A 23,236-nucleotide genomic window follows, 5' to 3' on the forward strand; every position below is an offset into this window, starting at 1 on the left:
ACAAAGCGCCAAGCACGTGTACGATGGTTTGAACACATAGGAAGATGTGTTAGGACAAAAAGGCTTTTAGCAAAACCACCATTCAGTGCCATACGGGATCACGCAGAAAATAGTGATCACCGTCTAAGCTTAGAATCCTTTTCCACTCTCTCTAGTAGAGTGGCCCCCGAGGACCTGGTAATAGTAGAAAGTCTGTACACTTTCAAGTTGGAACCTTCCCTCAGTAACAACGAGAGGTCCATGGTGATGATGTGTTTTTAATTTTTAGTGCGTATGTTTGTATGCCTTGATGATACAGGTCTTTACCTCTTTTAATATTGCTTCCTTTCGTTTTTTTATGTATTTCATAGGTACCTATGGATGGGTCGTCGAGGCCTGTTATTTCCAATTCTAATTTTGCTCTCGCATGGTTATACCTGTTCTGTATTGTAAAACTTAAGCTCAATGTTACTATGTAGAATATATAATATATATTGCCCGTTTCACATTACGGTTACGTTTCTGACAAACTATATACAGCCATATCCGATGTTGTTTTTGCGCTGCAAAAGTTATTTAATATAAGGTTCCCTATCCATACTTTTAAAAATAAATATATTTTGCTTTAAAGATGTAAGTTTATCCCACTTAAAATTTGGTGCCACTTTTAGGAAAATTTTTTTTTTACAGATTTATCAAAAACTTTAATGTTTTTCTCTTGGTGGGAATCTAATAATAGTCTGTTGTATTTTTTTTAATATTACTGGTTTTTGCACAGTCGTTAGTCTGTCCAAATGTTTGTTTGTATGGTGTTTTTACGTTGCATGGAACCAATTAATGGTTATTCAGCAACGGTACCAACGGCTTTACATGACTACCGAACCACATCGAGAGTGAATTTCTATCACCAGAAATACACCTCTCACTCCTCAATGGAATGGTAGGGAATCGAACCCGCGACCACCGAGGTGGGAAGCAAATACCATACCAACCACGCCACTGAGGCGCTAGTCCGGTGCTTTTACGTTGCATGGAACCAAATGGACCAGGCTAGGGTGTGGCCATAATTTTCCTTCTTTTAGTGTCCTCCCAAGTTCTGTATGAGGAACATTTATTTTGCCTTATTTTCGGAATTGGGATTGGGCACATCATCATACACTGGGTCACCAACACTTGGGGACGAATTTGTTGGTTATCAAACTTTCCCATACAATCTTTCTGATGGGACACTAGGGCTTATACCAATTTGTGCAAAACTCCTACGCCTTTAAATTGTCAGTCTGTGGAGATGGGACCCAGTAATAGGAGCACAGCTTAAACACAGCCAATCTCAAGTTATAGAAGATAGAAAAAAATCTGGGAAATTCTAGTATTTTCAAAACATTGCAATGCTTCTGCATTTGAATATGGACTTTCAGCAAGTAGCTTTAACCATCCATGATGAAAAGGGGAAAATAGCCCTTACGAGACAAAAGCAGCTTTTTAAATAAACTCTCTTGACCCCAGTTATATTAATTCTTAAACCAAGACAGGTCACACAAAATTTGGCAATGCATATGTCACGTTTCTCTTTGACTGGACTTGAGAGAATAACCATTACATACTGTGAATATCGTAGCCAAAAGAGAGGATACTAGTCTTCTATATTATACTTCAGTAGTTTGAACACCTAGAGGCAATAACGATTAAAAACTAGATCTTTAAAGGAGTTTTTTTCAAGTTCCTTCACAATAAGGAACTGTGAAGACAATAAAATGGACAAACATTATACAAATATTTATTTTCATGTTACAAGTATATGGTTTTGTAATTTGTGTATAATAAGCGCACTTCCACAGTGTTTCATACACTGATAAATACACACAAAACAGCTAGCAAATACTCCACTTTTCACCTGTCTGTCTGCAATTCCCTGGTTATCAAACTCGCCACTCAAAATATCTGGAGCTAAATGCTGCATTTTAAAACATACACACGAGAAATTTTGTCAAAACAAAACAAAGAAAACATACTGATTCCTGCTCTAAAATACACTTCTAGTTGGTAGGTCTTATAGTTGAATAAGACATCTTTTGTGTAACTTAAATGTAGAAATTCATGTAAAAAAAATCATATACCTGAAATATATCATTAGGACACTGAAAATTAGTTTGGTAACCTAAATACTAAGGTGTGCATCTGAGCTGGAAGAGTTCATTCTAGAATCAGAATCCTGAAATAAAAATCCTGCAAGAAGAGTTACTGGACAAAACCTATTTAACACTTCTGAATATTCAGTAATATTTAGATACCTGTATCTAATTTTATGACTGACGAAGACTGGTTCTGCAATGGAGTTGGTTTCAATCTGAAATTAAGAGGGTTCACTGGACAAAACCTATTCAATACTTCTGAATATTTAATTAAGCTTTTTTTTTTTTTAGGTGCTAAGGATATACAAGATATCTAATTCTATGACAAACAAAAAATGTTTCTGGGACAAAGTGCTATTTCAATCCAAAATTACGTACATGGGTTTCCCAATGGCTAATAAAATTTCAGCCAATTGCTTAGCTCAAGTTCCGTACCATTAAACTTCTCTGATGATGAAATGCACATAAAAGATCGACAATAAATAATAACATGGCTATGTATCTGTCAGCATGTGCATTCAAGCTAAAGAGACCCCACTAGAGGACATTACTATTAATTTAGAAGGTGACTTTAGCTTAAATTCTCACCTAAAAATACTCTACCAAAAAATGATCAACACTTGCCATTGTACATATCCACTCACACTATTTTTTTGTATCCTTGGCAACTGCTTCTTCAATGAAAACTACTCAACAATGTTGAAAAATGTACATGCAATGTACAAAATCACTAAAGGTATAAGCACTTGCTGCTTAGGCACAACATGACAATATCCTACACAAACTTGCAGATGTTTCTGACATTCAAGGATAAATTTCTCCATAGATCTTGTTTATATACCTCACTTTTATACTAAAATTTATACATTTCAAATTGAGGCTCAACTGTTTCCAGACTATATTACAGCACATGACTGGACTTCGCAAACACTTTTTACCTCAATTTCATAAGGAGACAATGTTTACAGATCTATGATCAAATGGAACAGTGGGCCATTCTACTTTCTACATGAAATCTGAACCACACCTCATCACAGGAATATGACCCCAATCTATGAATTTAATAAGGGTCAAACTTAAAAAGTTCTAAAATTTCTTCCTTTAAACTAAGATCAACAGTTTAAATGCTCATTCTCATGGGGATTTTTCACATGGTGATGAAAAAGGTACAGAGCAGGAATAAGAGTGAAAAGGCAACTGGTGGCATCAAATATCAAGATGTTTACATACACCAAATGCATTATATGAAACTTGTTTACAAAACTTGCTCACCTTTGAAGGTTCAGAAATGGTGCAAAAATCTTCGAAATTATTTTTCATACAAGTAACAACTTGCCTTCTTATTAGACAATGGTCTTAAGCAATATAAAACAAATCCTTTGAAAGAATAACCCATTAGTACATATTCTATTTTTACTATCATGAATAATCTAAATGTTGAAGCAGTTAATACTACTAGGTACCTGAGATAAAGATCAACAAAAGAACAAGCTGTGGAAACTACAATTTTTAATTATTTTTATGTAATGAACAAAAAAGTAAAAAAAAAAAAAAAAAAAAAAAAAAAAAAAAAAAAAAATCTTCAATACAAGGTGCTCCTAAAACTGTATGTTAGCTAATATATTAATTGCAAAGCACCCTGAAATCACACCAATACTAGAAAATTTATGACATGGCAAACATAAAATGGAACACAGAATCCAATATTCGGTCAAAACTATTCGATGCGTACATATTAAGTAGTCATCTAAATGAGTTCTGTCTCTGTACGAAATCAAAGATGCAGTCTGGTTATTTGTTAAAAAGAGTACACTGAAAATGATTAGCAAATAAACCCCAAAGAATGACAAACTTGTGCCATCCTCAATAGTCAATAGCACCATCAGAACTTTTCTTTTGTCATTTCATTGTGTAATGGAATCTTTGTCAAAACTAGGTATACACAGCTACTACTATGTATCTAGATTATGTAATCTTTCAATGGTGCATTTCTATGGATTACCATTTAGCTGCCTTTATTTGATAACTATATAGTACAACTCATTGTGCTTTACTTTTCTGTGCCTTTGAAAACCCATCTGCTTCACTGTTATTTACATGAATGAAAGCAAATCTGATGCTGCTATTCAATTTAATGTTGAAAATGAATCGATTTGCATTTCTAAAATTTTAACTTTTTCATCAGTCAAAACACTTCCTTTTAAAAAATTTGACTGACTACTGGTCTAAATTTCCTTCTGAATGTATGCTGAATGTTAGAACACCAGAATTCAATTTGATCGTCTCTTTTCTCCTCCTAAAACACTTTTAAAACAAAGCATATAGTGAAAAACTGTCATTTACTGACAGGTTTGCAAAAATGTCAAAACAAAGTAACTGTATACTTTTACAGCCTTCAAAAATGTCACAATAAATTACTGTCACTGTATATTTTTACAACTTTCAAAAATGTTACAAATTATTTTCATTGTATATTTTTACAGCCTTTCATTGTATATTTTTACAATCAAGTTAATCAACAGAATTACAAATGCCGAAAGAACAAAAAATTCTAATGGTAACAACATTTTGGAGTACTGTACAAATATTCCCTAAAAAGAAGTTTATCACCAATCACATTAAGACACATTCGAACAAGGTCAATCCTCATGGAAAAATCCTCTAATACAACAGCCAATAAAAAAATGTGACAAAGAATTGAAAGGATTTTTTAAAAACTCATTGTATTTTGTAGAATACAAAAAACCATTTCAGTTTGGATATTGCAAGTCTACTTACAATACTTAGACCTTTCACATCTTTCTAAACCAATGGTCCAAAGCAGAAATTTACTTCTTGCCTTACAGATTTTTACATGAAATGCCCACAGGTGAAAATGATACTATTAAAAAACTGACATTTCATCTTTTTCCAACCCATTCATAAAATCATTTATGGCCAAACACACAAAGCATTGAATACCACCTGAGTGAAAAATTCATATTGAAAAAGATACTCAATAATGACTTGTGAGATTACACAGAACTGAAGTTAATACCATAGAGATAACAATTACCCTCTCTCCTATAGGCATGGACAAAGAACTTTGACAAAAAAGTCATCATTAAATCATTAAAATAATCAGATGCACTGCTGAGTCCTGTCCATTACTCTGTTTATAGGAACATATTAATCATTATTTAACCATAAAGTATGAGATCCTAAATATATATCCATATATCTCATCAAAATACTGGTTAAAACCAGCTACATGTCCTGAATCTACTTCCTCTGTGGTTTTTCCTAAACCATGGCACCTTGTTTTGATAAATCTCATCACTGCATATCCTAAACTATAAATAGAACACCTGTCTAAGATTCCATCGTCAGTAATAGGCTCGCCGGGGATTATTCTGCAAAGAAAAGTTGGATATGGTGAATTTTAATATGTCAGGGATTCAGTTTATTCTCAAAACAAATAGTTGCACTGTCATGTATGACACAGCACAGCTGTCATAAATTTCATATTCACATTTGACAAAGGTTACATTAAGCACTAAGGATCCATGTCTGGTCTTGCAGCATCTTTTATGGTTTCATTACATGAAACTTTGTCGTCATAATGACTTCTTATAAATGTATGTTGAATGTATGAGACCTATTGAGTAACTTTTCCCAAGTGGAGAAAAAAAATATCCTAAGCAGATGATGTTTTCAATGCAGGACTAATTGAGTTTTTATTTTAATTGCATGATTTAATAAGCAAAAATACCAAACATCTCTTTATTATTAGTTCCCCTTTCCACTTACCAGAGGATTCGGTCTGAATCTGTATGCAAGCATCATGCGTTTCCTATATGCATCATATTCATCGTCATTATCGGTGAGGGCATCAGGCCTCTCCACACCCAACCCTTGATTTTCACTGCGACCAGTTCTGAAAATCACATGTATCAAATGTTTAGTATCACAATGTCCACAGTACACTATCTATGCACATCTCCAACTGCATTAAATAAGTTCCTCATATGGAAAGCAACTTGAATATCCTTCAACATAATCTACTATATCCCACTGACCATAAATTAGATCATTCTGCTGCCAGAAAATTCATCATAATCTTCTGTATTTTCCTTATGCAAGCACCGTTTGTTTTTACCCTTTTTAGCAGTGGGATAATTTTACCAGTATTCAAAAAAATCTTTTCTGCTTTATCCATCCAAGCTATTGCTACTTACAATCCATCTCAGTAACTGCTTCAAGAGAATAGATATGGAATTTAGGCCAAAGGCAAAGCACTCAGACCCGAAGTCATTCCATGCTGAAAGGGAACTTAACAGTAAAAAGTTTTGGAAGGTGCAACATGAGAAAAACCTTGCAGTTGCACTATAAATCTATGCTAGGAGATGGTGGAAAGTAAGATGGGAGAAAAAGAACGTAAGAAATTGCTTCAAAGTGTTATGTTTAATGGCTTAAAAAATCCGGAATTGTTTTACATTTTCCAAAATATATTTTCTCCACAATATGGTGCTACATCATCCTATCTCCTCCATTTTATTTAATGCATTTCAAAAAAGAAAACCTTTTAAGGCATTGTACATTTTGCAATTCAGAGCATCACTGCTGACACTGTTAAATTTAATACACATTACTGATTTTATAAGGATTCCACTCTTTCAAATGGTTACATTTTAAATGCCCTTGTCACATTACGTATGATTGAAAATATATAATGACAAAATCACCAAAAGGTGGATAGTAATACATATACTACTCCTGTCACATCGGTGGATTAATATAGCAGTAACATATAATAAAGATTCTAATTATGAGATGAAATACTAAACTCTGAATAGAATAGAATATAGAATTTAGGCCAAAGATCACGCACTGGGTACCTATGAGGTCATTCGGTGCTGAAATGGAAACTGACAGTAATAAGGTTTTAAAAGTGTAACAGAAGGAAATCCTTGCAGTTGCACAGTGAAGCAACTTTTAGAAGAGGATGGAAAGTAAGATGGAAGGAAAATATGAATGGAGATAGAAAATATGAATGGAGATAGAAAATAGGAATGGACAGAAGTAAAAACGAATGAACCGGACTGCAGCTAGGGATTGAAGGGATGCTGCAAAGTACCTTAAGAAATGCCTACAGTGCACTGACAGCCCTACCCTGCTACAGGGCTAAACTGAATAAATTCTATAAAAAAAGTTACAGATCAGTGATTGGTTACTACAAAATGACTTGGCTAATATCAACTACACTTAACTAAATTATAAAGATACCATAGACAGCAGCTAACAGTAAATAACATGCCATTCATTTGATACTTACTGATTGACAGGTGTTGTGATTCCTTTCCCTTCAGCTCCTAGGCCCATTCCTTCCGTCCAACCCATGCTCTTGAGCATTTTGTAGCCAATATTGTCCTCTGTCAATTTATGCTCCTGATAGTCCGACAAATCAGGGTCTCTTCCTTCTTTGATGGCACGATACTGTTAATAAAAAAAATTAATTTTACATTCTAAACGGTAAACAATACAAGCATAGATTTGCAATGACAAGGGAAAGGATGGCCAAAGCTAACATAGGTCAAGGAATATATTCATCTATACTGAAATTGATTTTGCTTCACATGATATATTGTTATTTTACTTAATATTCAATCAACAAGACATTTTGCTGGCTTTAAGGGGACCGCCTCAGTTGGGGGGGAGGGTATCGAAATATTGCCTGGAGAAATTATGTTTTGCTACCCATTTATAACTCACCTAATGGAAAGTTACTACAAAAAGTTTCATAAATTTCTATCCATTCATTTTTTTATATTAATATTTTCCCCGATTTTTAGATGCATTTGCTCTATCCAATGAATTGAGAAAGATTAAAAAAAAAAAAATTTTGATATAAAAAAAAAATATTTTTTAAATTTAATTACTTTATTCCAATTTGGAATAATTTGAAAATTCTTCCAATTCTTTCCATGTAAAATTTATCAAGGATTTCAATGGTATTTGAATTTTGAAAATAGGACAACAAATAATAAAACCTTAGGGTTTTAAAGCGACCCATATACTGAAAAACATAGTTTGAGATATCGCATGTTAAAGTTTGCATAATGAAATTCTCAGTGAAAACCACATAGGCATCAATTTAAAAATTTACTTAAGCTTGATTTTTTTATTCTAACGGCATACTTCTATGGTATCTGGTCCTCCCACTTTAAAAAGTTATATTAAACCCCCCAAGGGGGTGAGTATCATGAGGCACCACCCCACTCATTGTCGCCAGCTAGGCCTGGGAGCGTGATGAATGCACATGCTTCATCTTGGTGTTCTTTCTTGGATAAGTCTTTCTTTCAACCTTTCTCAAGCTAATGTACGGCTTTCTTGACTGCTTCTTCCTTGGCATTTTGATGAATAAACAAGAAAAACACACCTAGATATAGAGTACTTGACAACTCCGGCTCAGAAGTGAACGGTATGGTTACATCAAAGGTATGCGGGTTACTGATGTGTTTGTGCAGCTGCTCCTCCTGCCTCTCTGCTTCAGAAAGCGTAGGATGGGAAAAATGTCGTACAACAAATATGATAACCTATGGAAAATTTATGTAAAACACAACGGAACAATAGGACATCAAAACATCGTATTTTTCGTGATATTTTCATTGCGGATACTTTCACAAAAAATCATTTTTGACCCACTTACAGGTTAGCTACAGCACTAATATTTTATGTCTGGCTGTGGCACACATCAATGTTGCCAGAGATGAGTAAAACTCAATTTCGCCCATCGACCGACCTCAAAATTGTCATATTTCAGGCCTCCCAACTGAGGCGGTCCCCTTAAAGTTATGTCTAAATTTGCTGGCTTTAAAGTCACATCTAAAATATGCTGATATGCATATATATACCTTGTATGACAATAACAGCGGTCTTTACATATTTCCAAGCATCAAAGATGCCATCGTTATGTTGAATATACAATTTAAATAAAGATAGATAAATATATAGATAAATTAAACAAATAGAGCTATTCTACTTCCACCTACCTTACCGAGATGTTTATTCATAGGTACTTGGTGGCTTAGCAACATGATGATTCTGTTGACCATTAACAGTCTGCTTTTTCTCGTTTACATCGCGGAAACCAGGTAATATTGTACCCATACTTTACACCAGTGTGTCTGAATCATGACAAATGATGGAATAATAATGCTAATAACATGTGGGTTCAGAATAAAAACGTGACATTTAAGGTATGCAAAACGTTCGTGCAGATTCTTTTCAACCATAGGTTCGACTAAAGGGGTAATATTGATTACTGATGTTTTTCCACTTCATTTACTTTAAAATTATATTTTTTTCAGCGAAGGTTTTCTGAAGTTGAAATGCTAGTGAATTAATAAATTTGAAAACAGGTTACCAAGTTAATGTACAAGGTATCAATGCCCAGCCAACGGTGACAGTATTGAAGACCGTAGCCATGACGTCAGCGGTCATGTGATTGCCAGGGGCCTGGGCCACATTAGATATTTTTTTCCATGAGAAATACATGAAGCTCAAACTTAATAGGTCATAAAATCCTATTATTACAAAGGTTAACATTCGTTTAACAAAATCCTATTATTATAAAGCTTAACATTCATTTAATAGATAACATCTTTTGCACTATAGGACACATTCTAGTATTAATTTGATGATGACAGTGTATTATTACTGAAATAATTGCACTTTTACCTGGTGTGCGGACCAAAAAAAACCTCAAACAGAGAAAATCATTACGACTCCGGTGACATTAGTTCACTTTCATATTCACAGAAAACAGTGAGAACAGTTAAAGCGAGCATTAAGCACAACTTCTATATTACTATGACTTCAACATTCACATGAATCAGGAAAATATAGTGGTTTTAACCCTTAATGGATGGATTGATTCTCGTGGAGTAGTAATTACAGGTTTGGGGTGGTGGACGGATTGATCCTGTGGATAAACAATATTACGTGCCATCGATTAGGAAAGAATTGGGTGGAAAAGAGGTGCCAATACTTTTATAGCTCATAAATTCACTAACGGCAAGTGTTACACCAATTAAAATCACGAGTGTGGGCATCTCAGGACTTCAGTAGTGCTTGTGACTTGAAGGGAAAATGTTCTGCATCTCTATCTCACATGACGTCTTTTTGTAAATTTGCTCGTAAGTATACCAAGGGGTTTCTGTCATTTTTTGTTCTTGTCTTTTACGATAGTATGTCTGTTGTAAATGTAATTTGACAAAGAAAATTGCAAAGAAATATTAATAAAAACATGTAAAAGTAAAAAAAAAGTTACTGAATCTTTGTTCTCAGTAAATTTACGTAAATATTTTTCAGCAAGCACGCTAAGATTTTGTTACCGTTTTATTTCTTCTAAGTTTTGCCATTGTGTGAACAGTAATTATAACTTTACAAAATAAAATAAATTCATTTATTAAAAAAACATCTATAAGTTGGTAAAATTTACAATTGTCTTGTAAAAGAGGCCCCACAAGGGGTTGTAAATAGTAATTTTCAACTTCTCATGGAAGGTAGGGAAAATAAAAAAAAAAAAATTTTCCACCATGTTCATTTGCATATATTCCTCTTTTCAATTACATGTTTTTCTTCGTAAATTGGCCGACCTCAAAGTTTACCTGGCCCAAGGAGCTGCACATCACTATATTTACCTGTCCAGTAAGGGTTAATTCTCGGCACATACACAATATAATTTAAAAATCAAAATGGATAAAAAAAAACATCACTAACCGAAGTTCAGATGTTTATATTTTGGCACCAGATTACTAAAACAAAATAGAATCACAAAATAAGTTTAACAGCCTTTTTTATTTAACCCATCCCCATTTTTTACTATTTGATATCTAAACCATGTTTCTGATATATGTAATCCATTATCTGAATCTAATTGCCAACTTTAAGCTTATACTTTTATATTCCTCTCATCAATTCCTGGCCCATGTATTTCTTATGGGGGAAAATGATGTGGCACAACGACTATACTATTAGGTTCAGATGTGGCGACGTCATGCTATGGTGCTCTAGTCTAGTCTATTGAATGTAGGCTTTAGCGGTAAGTTTTTTTTTCTTTTTAATCTCAGGCAAAGGGAACACTAAACACCACAAAAGCAAATATACAAGAAATACAGAATAATTTATTGCATCAATAGTTACCATACATTTCAATTTGAGGACTGAAAATACCAGTTATATTGACGTACAATATGTTTCGCTAATCCGTCTACCGTAGACACATATTTTTGCATGATACTTTTGTTTATTTACTATTCTAACAATTTAATATTTACACATTGGATTTAGATGTCATACAAAGGAGTTATGATTAGGTACTGTATAGCAAGGATAACCTTTTTCTGGGCTCAGGGTAGGTCTATGAAAAACATAATCTTTGGCTTCTAAGATACACTATAAATTCCAAATCGTATTTCAAGGAAAAAAATTAACGTCTTCAGCATCGGGACAGATATTTTCAGTGTGCCCATGACTTAAAAATCACGCTAAACAATAAAACTGTAACAAGCAAAAAGTTAAATGATCTATTAGGAAAACTCTCTTACTTCCTTACTTTAAAATTTCAGATGAAAACCCTAGAGAACCTTCAACTGAAAACCCTTATGGAATAGCCTTGAAACCAAAGAGGGCTCCAAACAGATATCCTTAGTGTAATTGGACATTGAAGGTAATAAGAGTTTTTATAAAATGAGAGAGCACAGACACTTTCTGATCTGGCAAAAGCCACTAATGAAGAAATACATACATACATACATACATACATACATACATATATATATTCTTATAATGTAAGTTTTGTAATGCAATTATAATTTTGGTAATATGATTAATTCACCTCAGAACCTGTGTATCATGTTAAGTAGTGTAACTTTTCATTTTTAAACATACATAAGGTGGAGAGAGGAAAGATGTACGTAAGACAGAGAGAAAGAGTAACAGAGAAGGTTGTTATTCACACCGCAAGAAGGCCTGAGCCAGCTGATTTCTTTATCGGCGCAAACATGTGCATAGGGACCTCAAAGGCAGCATCGAGCCCTTTGAGAACCTTCCCTACAATGATGTTATTCATGTTTAACATAGAGAGATGATGTAATATGTTTTCGTCTTGAACTAGATGCTAATCGCCTATACGCTTATGGGGATAGAGAACGATTCATTTGATTCCGAGACCAAGCCGCTGGCGTGAGGGATAGGATCTCTCTCTCTCTCTCTCTCTTGTTCGCGAGTGTTTCATTAACGTAATAATGTATCTTACATTTGTATTTGAGAAGGTCACTCATATAATTCTTAGTAAAATATATTAGTTTTGTGAAGGCGCCCACGAAAGTGTAGACGTATGTAACAGGCCTTTCTCTTGAGTGAGAAGCTGCAGCTGTGTATACAGGTATTTCACAAATGTTTTGAAGTGCCCTTCGAGGTTTCATTTTACAGTGTTTGTAAAAATTATTATTTTTATGCATTTTTCTTTTGCCTTGCTCATTTGACATGTTCATTTTATATGCTTAATCTTTGTACTGTCAATGCTTTAATTGTTTCCATATTATGCATAATGTTTTTTTTGCATTATCTTTATTTTGTTTAATTAGTTTGAATAATATTCTATTGTGTAATTGTTTGAATCTAACACTTGCAAATTAATTTGTATTTTAATTAAATTTCATTTCAAATTTAATTATTATTTTATGATTTAATTTAATTAATTTTCTAGATAAACTTTGATTTAATTTTGCTTAATAATTAATTCAAGAATTAATTAAACTTTTGTTTTCAAGTAATAACAATGTCCCTGAGATTGTGAATTTCACTTATAAATTTTGAATTTAGAAATAAAATTTTTGTATTTAAAATTTATATGAGCATTTTATTTTTTTGGTTCCCCACCATTATTATATTATATTTTGTTTTGTTTAGGTAGAAATATAGTGATAATTGTGCCGTTTCCCACAAATAAATCAGAATCAGGGAAATACTTAATTTGAAATTGCAGGAGTGATGCCCAATTTAATTAAGATTACCTCACATCTATTTTAATGAACTAGACTAATTGTTTTCTTGACTTGTTTCAGTTCTATAAGGGATCACTATTACCTTTAGAGTATTCAGTCGTTTAGTATTTGTGATGGAGGGTCAGGTGTCTGGCTGTAGTGAGGTAAGTAATAACCAGGTACTTGAATAAACTGTGCCCTAAGTACAAAGGGTGTCCCAGACCCAGGAATACAAGGGTCTCTTGTGCTAACAAGTACAAATGGTAAGTGAAATAACCAGATACTTGGCAATTTGGGTTAACAAATATTAATGGTGTACAGACACAGATCTTTGGCTACTTCGTGCACCAAGTATTAATGGTGTCCAGACCCAGATACTCCAGGCCACTTCGTCACAATATATTTATATATAATATATATGTATGGGTGGGGAGGACTGCCCTTTATGAGTTTATCATACCTCATTTCAACTAACTGAAGAAAACAAAAAAATTAGTCTTAAACAGTGGGGCTGCACTCTGGGCGAGTTCTACACTGAAATTTTACTGTGCAATGCTGGGTATGTCAGCTATTTGTCAATACAGTATATAAAAAGTTTGGCGTGGGTGTATGTGTGTGTATGTTCCAGTGTAACTGAAATGCATGAGCAATTTCAACTAAACTTGGAATACATATAACTTACTATCTGGAAAAGAATAATGTGGGGGTAATATATCACTAGTACCAAAGGAGTTGGTGGGAAAGAGGTTAACATGTAAAAATAACCAAAAACGCCATATATTAGTGTCTAATCTGTAGTTTTCGATGTTCCCGAAATGAATAGTGACACTCTTGATGCCTTCAAGTCCAAGTTCAGCCCGATAGTAATGAGGGATGAGAAGGGTGAAAAATATAATGTCAAAAATGACAAAGATTAGTGTCGAATTCATAGTTTTTCGGAGTTGCCGAGGTGAATAGTGACATTCCCAATACCAGTGAAGTCCAAGTTCGGTTGAATAGAACAAATTAAACTACATAACCTTAAATTTTTGAAATAAATATAACTTGGTGTTGGTAGAACATTCTGGAAATTTGTAAAAATAAAAAGCAAGCTAACTTGGCTAGTCTTCCAGTTTAACATCTTTCTGTGAAATGACAGTTTCATTTTGGTCTTTTACATGACTGTTTAAATGTTTCTTAATTTATATGATAAAGATACTGTGCATTTTGGATTTAAATTTATTAATCAAGAGTTTTTCTGTAAAAAAATTTTATTTCTGCACAGATGTATTTCTTAATTATAAATTTTATATTCGTTTGGGATAAATCCGGTGGGTTCTATGCTTTGCCTATAAATTTTAACCTTGCAACACTAGGTATGTCTGCAGGTCAAAATATAAAGACCGGGAAAGAACGATACACTACAAATAATGGCAGAAAAAGTAATACACATGGCAATTAAAATATAATGGCTGGAAAAAAGATACATATCAATAAAAATATAATGACACAAAAAGAAAGATAAATAAAAAATCACAAACCTTTTCCATAAACCTTGCTAGTTCATCTGGGGGAAGGAAATCGCCAATGTGGTGTTTGCCTTCAGCATTCTGTGTGAGCTCTTGTGCTTTACTGTGAGTTTCAGCCATCTCCTTAGCACGCCTAAGAATAAATATGCCAAATAATGAATTTTGAGAAATAATTAATTCTCATATAGTTGCTGAGTGGATTTCATGACATACAAGTTTAGCAGATATGGAATTTTTTGTACAAACTTATATACCAATGCCAATTCAAACAGCTTAGCTTTGGAATAGAGAAATTAGGCTAAAGGTGAAGTGCTGGGATCTATGAGGTCATTCAGCGATGAGAGGAAATTGCAAGTAGAAAGGCTTGAAAAGTGTAACAAGAGGAAAACCTTGCAGCTGCACTATGAAACAACTGTTAGGAGAGAGTGGATAGCAAGATGGAAGAGAAAATGGTACAGTAAAGGGAGTGGAAGGGGGTTGCAACTAAGGGCTGAAGGGACACTGCAAAGAACCTTTAGTAATACACTGCACCGTGTGAGGTGCACTGACAGCACAATCCCCCAACAGGGACTAACTAGCTTTGAAAAATGAAAAGCAAAATCAATCCTCACCTCTTATGCTCCCAAGTTCCACCATCAGTATCTTCATCGCTATCGTACTCATATTTTACTTTTCCCTGTCGCTCTAGTCTGTCTGCTTCTTTTTGCTTTGCTTGTAGTAACTGGAAGACCACGTTCATCTGGAAAAAGCAGATCCCATTAAAAAATCAATTGCAAATCCTAACTTAAAGGAAACTGGTGTTTTAACCATGAGCAAATTAGTTTTCAGCTAGAATCCAGTCAGTTCAACAATCTCAAATCTAGCCTTTTCATTCTGGTTGAAATATGGGTCATTATCACACTGTCCTTTCTTTCTATTCAGTTGTAAGTCTACTGTTGTTTAATTTTATTTTCCTTTGTCTTAGTAAGCTTAATTACATGAGGCATGATTAATTAACATATCAAGAGCATTAACCAAGTTGTAACTGCAGGCTGATTAACTACTGCACCACCTTAATCTTTTTTTATTTCTAACAAGAATTTACACCTTTTTACCTTGTTCAAAGGTTCTTAGCATTGACACCATTTTATCACTAACTGCTTTTCTTGCTTTTTCTCCAGGATTAATTATTATGGTGCCACTTGTTAAAGTGCCTAACCAATCTATCACTTTCGGCTGTGCTACACGGCATTAGCAGTAGTGATAGGAGTAGTAAGTTTGTATTTCACATAAACTAAAAATCTTGATTCCTAGCATATAATTTCCATACCTTCATCTGCTCTTCGCACTGTTTCCACTGAGCTTCAGTAAGATCTATTGATCCAAAGACCTTGTGTGCATAGGCATATATGGCAGGAGAATTCCTCGTTATTCGAGTCACCATAACCCCTCGAATGGCCTCAATGTGCTCTCCCTCACCAACCATGGTCATCAGATTGGCAGGAACGCTCAAGTTCACAACGGGCTGAGGCGCTGTAAATTTCTATTTGTAAGATTCACAAAAATAATAAATTTTAAGCAGAAAATTAACTGAAGAGTCATGGTAAGGAAAGGAAAATGTCTACTAGAATGAGAACAACTTATTCTACACGGAGAACAACTTGTGAATTTTTTTTAATAAAAAAAGGCCTGGTACATTTACAGGCTCAAAATACTAAGAAACAATATAGTCAGTCAGATATTTCTTTCCAGAGAAATACACTGACATGATACATAATACTGTAAGTGAACAATACAATTCTATTATAACAGTACGTTATAAAGTTATCACTGAACTACATTTCGGATTCTATTGGGTTCAATAAAAAGGATCTGAGGTGGAAACCAGAGAAACGTAACTTTGAAGAAGTTGGACAGCTATGCAGGAAGTGACAAAAGGTTATGGACAAAAAGTGATAGGCAAAATGCTGGTGGTCAAAGGGACAACGTAAATAATCTTTAGTTCAGTCACTGGTGTCTGCATTTTCTTTCATTGTGAATGATTTGACTAACTTGTGACATATTTCACAACTAATCTAATAAGCAAAAAGAGATAAGCTTCAGATAAATTATATTTCATAAAATGAATTTGCCAAGTTTACCCTAAATCAAATGCACAATAAATTGAAATTTAGGCTCAAGTTCCACGACATTGTCTTTCACAAGATTGTTTCATGAGCCACCAAAACTGCAAAGGTATAAGATGAAAAGAATTTCAAAATCCCTAAATGAGCATGGTAATGTATAGCATTCCATAATGATGTAAAAGAACTGGTATAAATGATCTCACCTACAGCTACTGGCGCTGCTGGGGGGTACTCCTGATCTGCTGTTTCCGCCCATCGGCTCTTCCGCTTCCTGGACTGGGATGCTGCATCTGGACTGACACTACTATCACTGGAACCAGCTGAGAGAGAAACTAGCAAACTTCATCAGTAAGGCTGCCACACCTTTACTATCCTAGCGACGGGGAACGGGAGAGAGTGAACGCGACACAGATGATTATACAAAATTAAGAAGACACAAATAACAACGGAAACAAGGAGTTAAATGGCATCTGCCAACCCGAAACTAAGAATCAGTTTAATCTACTTAATACTGATTAGCTATAATCTGGGCAGGTATAACATTTAACTAGGGCAACATATCAGCAACCAGAATCTGTTCCTTGACACAAGACTAAAAAGAAATGCTACTATGAAAGCTAATTCCAAAAGAGACAAACTTAAATGTGTGTACTTCATTACTACCATGCACATGTGCTCTATTTCTAGACAAGAATTTGTCAAATCAAGAAAAAACTGGAATATTGGTACTGAATATAAAAAAGCATCTATATTTTAAAGTAAGTTTTCCTAAAATTCAGAAAGGTTCCTGTTCTTGGGCTTACTAAGGGTAGAGTCATACGAAAAGGAAGTGATAAAACTACCTACCAGAGCTTTCGGAGTTAAGTTGTCGAGCTTTCTCTTGCACTTTTTTTAAGGCCTCTTTAAACCAGTCTGGGTGACTGGCATCTGGTCCTCCTTCCATTGACGACCCACTATGGCATGATCCGTTATCCTGCAAAACCAAAGTGATAACTGGCCAATCAAAGATCCATATCACAGTGAATTACTATAATCTAATTTAACAGCTCAATATGAATGAAAAGATAATTTTAACAAACGACACATTTACTTTGGGTTAATTCTTAATCTTATATCTGTTTTCAATGGGTACTCTGTCGCAGGTAACACACGAATGGTGTAGAGAAGAGGGTTAATTTCCTACAGCAGTAACCGTAATAAGAATGCTACATTAAATAAAAATGGATAAATTAAACTTGAAAAGATGCAAATTATAATTATCAGTGAAACCAATGCTGTGAATATATAGAAGAGAATGAATAATGAACTGAAGGATGCTTCCATGCAGACACACAAAGTAGATTTTATTTCAAGAGTTCAAGTGAACCCTTGGGGGAAGAAGTGTTGAACCTAAAGCACTATCAGGAATAGGAAGCCATTTGCTGAAATTGGCAAGAAAAGTAGTCACTGATGAGCTGATAATAACATAAAAATCTGAAAAGAGGAGAGATGGGACCAAATTATTATAATATGTACAGTGTAAAATGTATGGAGGAATAAATTCAATAGTGTTCCAAGTATGTATTGAAATTGCTAAACAAATGCTGTGAAATATTATTTAAACCAGTACTGTCAGTTTGGCTAAGAGATGTTTGAGGTTGAGAGCCTACAGCTCAAGTAAAATCACTGTATACACTTGAGAGTACTGAAGAACCAATGGGATTAGAGAAATGAATATGTCTGACATTCACGGAAGAGCGGCAAGTTTTTAAATGAAAGACTCGCTTCTCAAAAGGGCAGTTTTCTCATGAGGTTGCACTTGGATTGAAATTGTACTGTTTATATTTTTAAGTGAAGAATAAAATATTATTAGATACCACGTAAGCCTTTCAAAGACCAAAGGATTACAACTACATATATGCACTTGAACTGACAGAGAAGGGATACTCACAGTTGTGTCAGGTTCTGTTTTGAACTCTGTAACATATGATGTTTCTTGGCCCTCATCTGAGAAGGCTGGGTGTCTTTGTTTAGGTAAAGGAACTTTATTAGGCTTTGCTGCCTTTGGCGAAATCTTCAGTGTTGTATTAGCACCATGTCTATCTCCCCTGTAATCCACTGAAACAAGACAGAAACTTAGTGATCTTGAAAGAGATATAAAAATTAGAAGTATATACAGTATATATATATAGGTATATATATATATATATATATATATATATATATATATATCTATATATATATATATATATATAGATATTATATAATTTAAAACTTAGTACTTATTTTCTTAAATAACATGAAGGTAAAACTGCTAAATCATGAAAATTTACATTTACCATCAATGGCTAATATAATGTTTATTTCAATTACCTTATCTTATTGTTCTGGCTAAAAGCAGTTTCAGGCAAACATACATCAACAGTTTTTAAGCCTATACTAACAAACAATCAAGTAAAATACAATCCTTGGTTAAGAAAAAAAAATTGCACCATACCTTCTGAACTTTTATGCCTCTCTGTCAGTTTTTTAAACTGTTCAAAGAAACTCCCATCATTGCTAAATTTGTTCAACATTGGAAATGACCTTGATGCCAAGCTAGAAGAAAGATAAAACTGAAAATTAGAGTACTGGTAACAGTGTTATTTTTAGCACAAGACAATTTATACTCAAAATCTACCAATTTAACATTCACAGCATAGACTATACTTCAATATCAAAAAGAAAACCTTATGTTGCACTGATACTGTAACTGGGATTAGGAAATCCTTTGATATGTAATTAACACCTAAATCTATGAATACCTGTTTGCAGTTGTAGCAAATATTGGCATAACATTTCAAAATGGTAAAATTATATATCTTCAATGGGTACAATTAATTTTCCCCTATATATAAGGAATAACCAAAGTTATCTTAGGCTAATCTATCCTTGTAAAATTACCTCTGCCATATATTTTACCAAAGGAGTGGGGTATTTATGTAATATCAGCATTTCCAGTGGCAATTATTGTTAGGTTGATAATTTGCAAAATCATAAAAATACCACTGGAAATTATAATTTTCAAGCTGAATATAATTAGGAGGCATGGGCAACTTTTCAAAATATGACTGAAGACTGTAAGTGACATACCTAGAAATGAGTTGCACATCCCATCAGATGGACCAAATGAGGGCCTCCTAAAAATCAACATGGACAGTGCTGATGTTGAAGTTATTGCCTACTTATGATAGGCTAGCCTAGAATTTTTTTCAAGCAAATATTCATGAAAGTATGAATAAATAAGCTAGCCTAGCTAAGCTAAAAATACAGAGACCTTCAATTTAGGTTCACTGCGAACTTTCAAATGTTATTCGGGAACAGGTCAGTAGGTAACAGAGCAAGTTTATCAGGAGGGGTTACTTGGCCTGGTGTGTGTTACCACTTAAAAGAGGGTACCATTTCAGAAGGAATACCAATTGACCAGACCTAGGAACTAGGTAGTACAAAGAATACGGAGACAGGGTTAAGCGATGGTAATTTCACCTCCTACCCTTGGGGGCCCAAAGGAAGCGAAGCCCCCTGACCAGGTCAGGGCATGGCAAACTAAGTCAGGTTTGGAAGATAATTTCTGGTTAGGCTGAGGCACAACACCCTACTAAAGTTTCATTCGTCGGATGGCCCAGGCGGAAGCTCCCAGGAAACATAAGGGCACAGCACCCTAAGTAAGGTTTGGGTGTGTATGGTGCTTTTACGTTGCAGTAAGGTTTGGAAGGTAGCTAAAGCCTGTTTAGGTCAGGAAACAGCACTCTGTATTTCTACAGAAGCAGTCCGCACGGACTGCAAGGAACGTAACCGCGGCTACGACATCCACTAGGGATTGGGGGCCATCCAATGTATTTCGCCGTGTTTAGTACTGACCCCTGGAGGGTTAATTTCAGTCGTTCGAATAAATATTACTTAAAATTGTTGTTCAGGAGGTACCTAAAACTGCATAGGAAAACCGCAACTGCCAAAGTCTAGGCTGCCGCGGATAAGTACCCTAGATCTACCCAGCACTCTAGGAAAGGTTAGGTTTGGCCCTCTTTCACTTTGGATTTATGCCTAACGCTGTCTCCATACTCTGCATCCGCTCTTTGCCACCTCTGCTTCCCCAACCTCCCCAACACCACCACAAACCCGACACCCACACCCACACGTCTGTCGTGACTCCTCTGCACAGGTAGTAGTAGGTAGTAGCTAGTACTACCCGGACTACTTCACGACATCAGGTTAGAATTGGGGGAGAGGCCCACCCTCCCTGATCAGGGTATGACATGGCACTTTAGCCTACACTGCCGTTAGGTTAGGGTAGCCATATGGTGTAACCTTTCTACCCAGATTCTCCCTCGCTGAATTGCCAAGTGTTCATTCAAAAGCTATAATAAACGATAATAAACCTCACACTGCCAACCTGTCCGACTCCGATTTGACGGGAGGGGGAACCGAGTCCGGCACCTCTTTCTTGATGTATTTGCTCTCGGGTGACGGTGCCGCTTTGGAATGGCTCTTGCCCTTGTCGCTGCTGCCACCGCCTGTCGTTTCTCCTTCTGTGACCTCTTCCTTGAGTCCAAGTCGCCTCTCTATCTCTCTCTTCCTTTTCAGGAGGATCTCCTCTTGCTTGTTCATCTCCTTCACCCTGTCCTCCGCAGGATATTTGGAGAAATTTGCGTTCATCTTGATGACATCGACAACGGCAAATGTGGGACTGCAAGCCAACTGTAACATAAACATTCATCTTCTTCTATCAAGGGCGCTGTTGGACTTCTGGACAGCTTGGATGGGAATTGGAGCAGCTGTGATTCCTAATTTTCCAACCGCGTCGTCGCCTAACCTTTCCCCTTTTACTTTTTCAATGGAATATTTTTATGCTAGTTAAATTTCATACATATTGCACATCACTAATTTAAGATACCTTATATAGTGAATGTAAACGAAGGTATGTAAAGACCTCGTGATTCCTGATTTTCCAGTCAGTTTGCAGTCAAACTTTTCCTTTTTTCAGTTTATATTAAAATATCTTGATGCTGGTTAAATTTCTGCTTATGCATTGGTCATCCTCAATTCAAGATACCGTATATTCTAATAGTTAACAGCGGTTAAGGTTCAACCATGAGTCATCAAATTAAAAACGAAAAGTTTTAATTCTAACACCTGAAAACTTTTATAACTCTAAAGCTTAAAAACTGATGGTTATAACACGAAAAGTTTTTGTTCAAACACGTTTACAGTTTACAGTTCAATGATTAAATACTTTCTACAAGCATCCCTTTTCTTCCATACACATGGTGCTTACACACATATATTTAGTAAGCGACTGAAAGTAACCACTGTGTATTAGGGAAATATATTTTTTTCAGTAGTTTATGTTAGAATCATTTATTGCAAAAATTAGGAAACATTTGTTTCAGTATGCCCATTCAGTAGTAGTTCTACGAGCTAGTACATTGCCTGCATGTAACAGATATCAGTTAACCAGCATTAAGAAGTCATGTTGCTCTTGTTTTACTCAAAAGCCTGCGAGATGGGTCAGACGACCCACATCATGCGATCACAAATATAAAACTGAACTTGATAATTAAATAAGATAGAAATTATTTCTAATACATCTTGTTACAAACAATTTTTATTTAATAGAATGACAGTAAACTTGCATCTTGAAGTGGAATATGTCAAAAGAGCCAAGAAACTGAAGAAGGATGAGAATTCTACAAACAGAGACAATTTGAAAGAATCATTTTCATTATGGAAGTTGGCCATATCCATAGATGAATTACGCAATTACATTGCTTGGCAAGTGTTCCTTGGATAGTTTAAGGGTGCAGGAATACAGTGTGCAAACTCCTTGAACGATGACGGAAAAAATTTGTACGATAGAGAGAGAGATACTGGCTACCTTGCATTAACGAGAGATTGAATACGAATGTCAGTAGGCAAGTGATCATTAATCAAGCAGACTGGTTTGAATCAAACTGTCAAGAAAGGAAACAGGCCTGTATGTACAGTATACCTTATCCATATACGAGAGCAGTATTCCCGGCAAGGGCATGCCAGATTATTATAAAAGCTGAAATGGCTGGGATAAAATGAAGTCATTATTTCTAGAAATATTCTAATTTGTTTCCATATGTCCTCTCGCTCTAGGTTAAGCCTTTGAGATAGATATTGCTTTGCACCCAAGAAAATTTCATTTCTAACACTTGGTGTGCTCCCCCTTGTGGTTACATATTGACTATGAGAGATTCTTCGCCCACTTTACTTGTTGAGGCTTCATTGTTTTCCCTCAACTTTTGTTCTATACCACCTGGAATAGGACCCTGTTCCATTAAAGTGATGGATGTAAGAGCAGCAGCTTTGGATACTTCAAATGTCACAGGCTTTAGCCATAGATTTCTGGCTCTCTTTTTGGAGATTCCCAAACAGACGAATATCAAGCATTAGTGCTGTATGATATTCTTGGTCACCACCTTCTTTCCAGGGTTTCA

At 35.0% G+C, this 23,236-nt stretch overlaps 1 protein-coding gene across 3 annotated transcripts; it reads right to left on the bottom strand.

Annotated features, from left to right (window-relative positions):
• Positions 1–1,742: 1,742 nt before the first annotated feature.
• On the bottom strand, positions 1,743–21,511 carry LOC135217184 (uncharacterized). 3 transcript variants are annotated; one of them, XM_064252906.1, is made up of 11 exons: positions 21,157–21,511; positions 19,231–19,331; positions 18,685–18,851; positions 17,601–17,727; positions 16,958–17,074; positions 15,959–16,161; positions 15,261–15,388; positions 14,662–14,782; positions 7,426–7,586; positions 5,901–6,027; positions 1,743–5,503 (listed from the first exon to the last, which is right to left on the bottom strand). In XM_064252906.1, the coding sequence occupies exons 1-11, from the start codon at positions 21,483–21,485 to the stop codon at positions 5,477–5,479; spliced, it is 1,608 nt and encodes a 535-aa protein (XP_064108976.1). In that variant the 5' UTR covers positions 21,486–21,511; the 3' UTR covers positions 1,743–5,476. The 3 variants fall into 3 exon arrangements, with proteins under 3 accessions (XP_064108976.1, XP_064108973.1, XP_064108974.1); XM_064252903.1 differs by having other exon boundaries at positions 16,958–17,086; positions 21,157–21,509; XM_064252904.1 differs by having other exon boundaries at positions 16,958–17,086; positions 21,166–21,505.
• Between the last annotated feature and the right edge of the window lie 1,725 nt (positions 21,512–23,236).

Source organism: Macrobrachium nipponense, chromosome 7 (genome assembly GCF_015104395.2).
Source record: "Macrobrachium nipponense isolate FS-2020 chromosome 7, ASM1510439v2, whole genome shotgun sequence".
Taxonomy (NCBI): Eukaryota; Metazoa; Arthropoda; class Malacostraca; order Decapoda; family Palaemonidae; genus Macrobrachium; species Macrobrachium nipponense.

Coding starts and splice junctions, on each gene's coding strand:
- LOC135217184 (XM_064252903.1), bottom strand. CDS start 21,485: ATGTTTATGTTACAGTTGGCTTGCAGTCCCACATTTGCCGTTGTCGAT. Junction 17,087..17,600: donor ACTTAACTCCGAAAGCTCTG/GTAGGTAGTTTT, acceptor GAAGTTTGCTAG/TTTCTCTCTCAGCTGGTTCC. Junction 5,504..5,900: donor GATTCAGACCGAATCCTCTG/GTAAGTGGAAAG, acceptor TTTTCTTTGCAG/AATAATCCCCGGCGAGCCTA.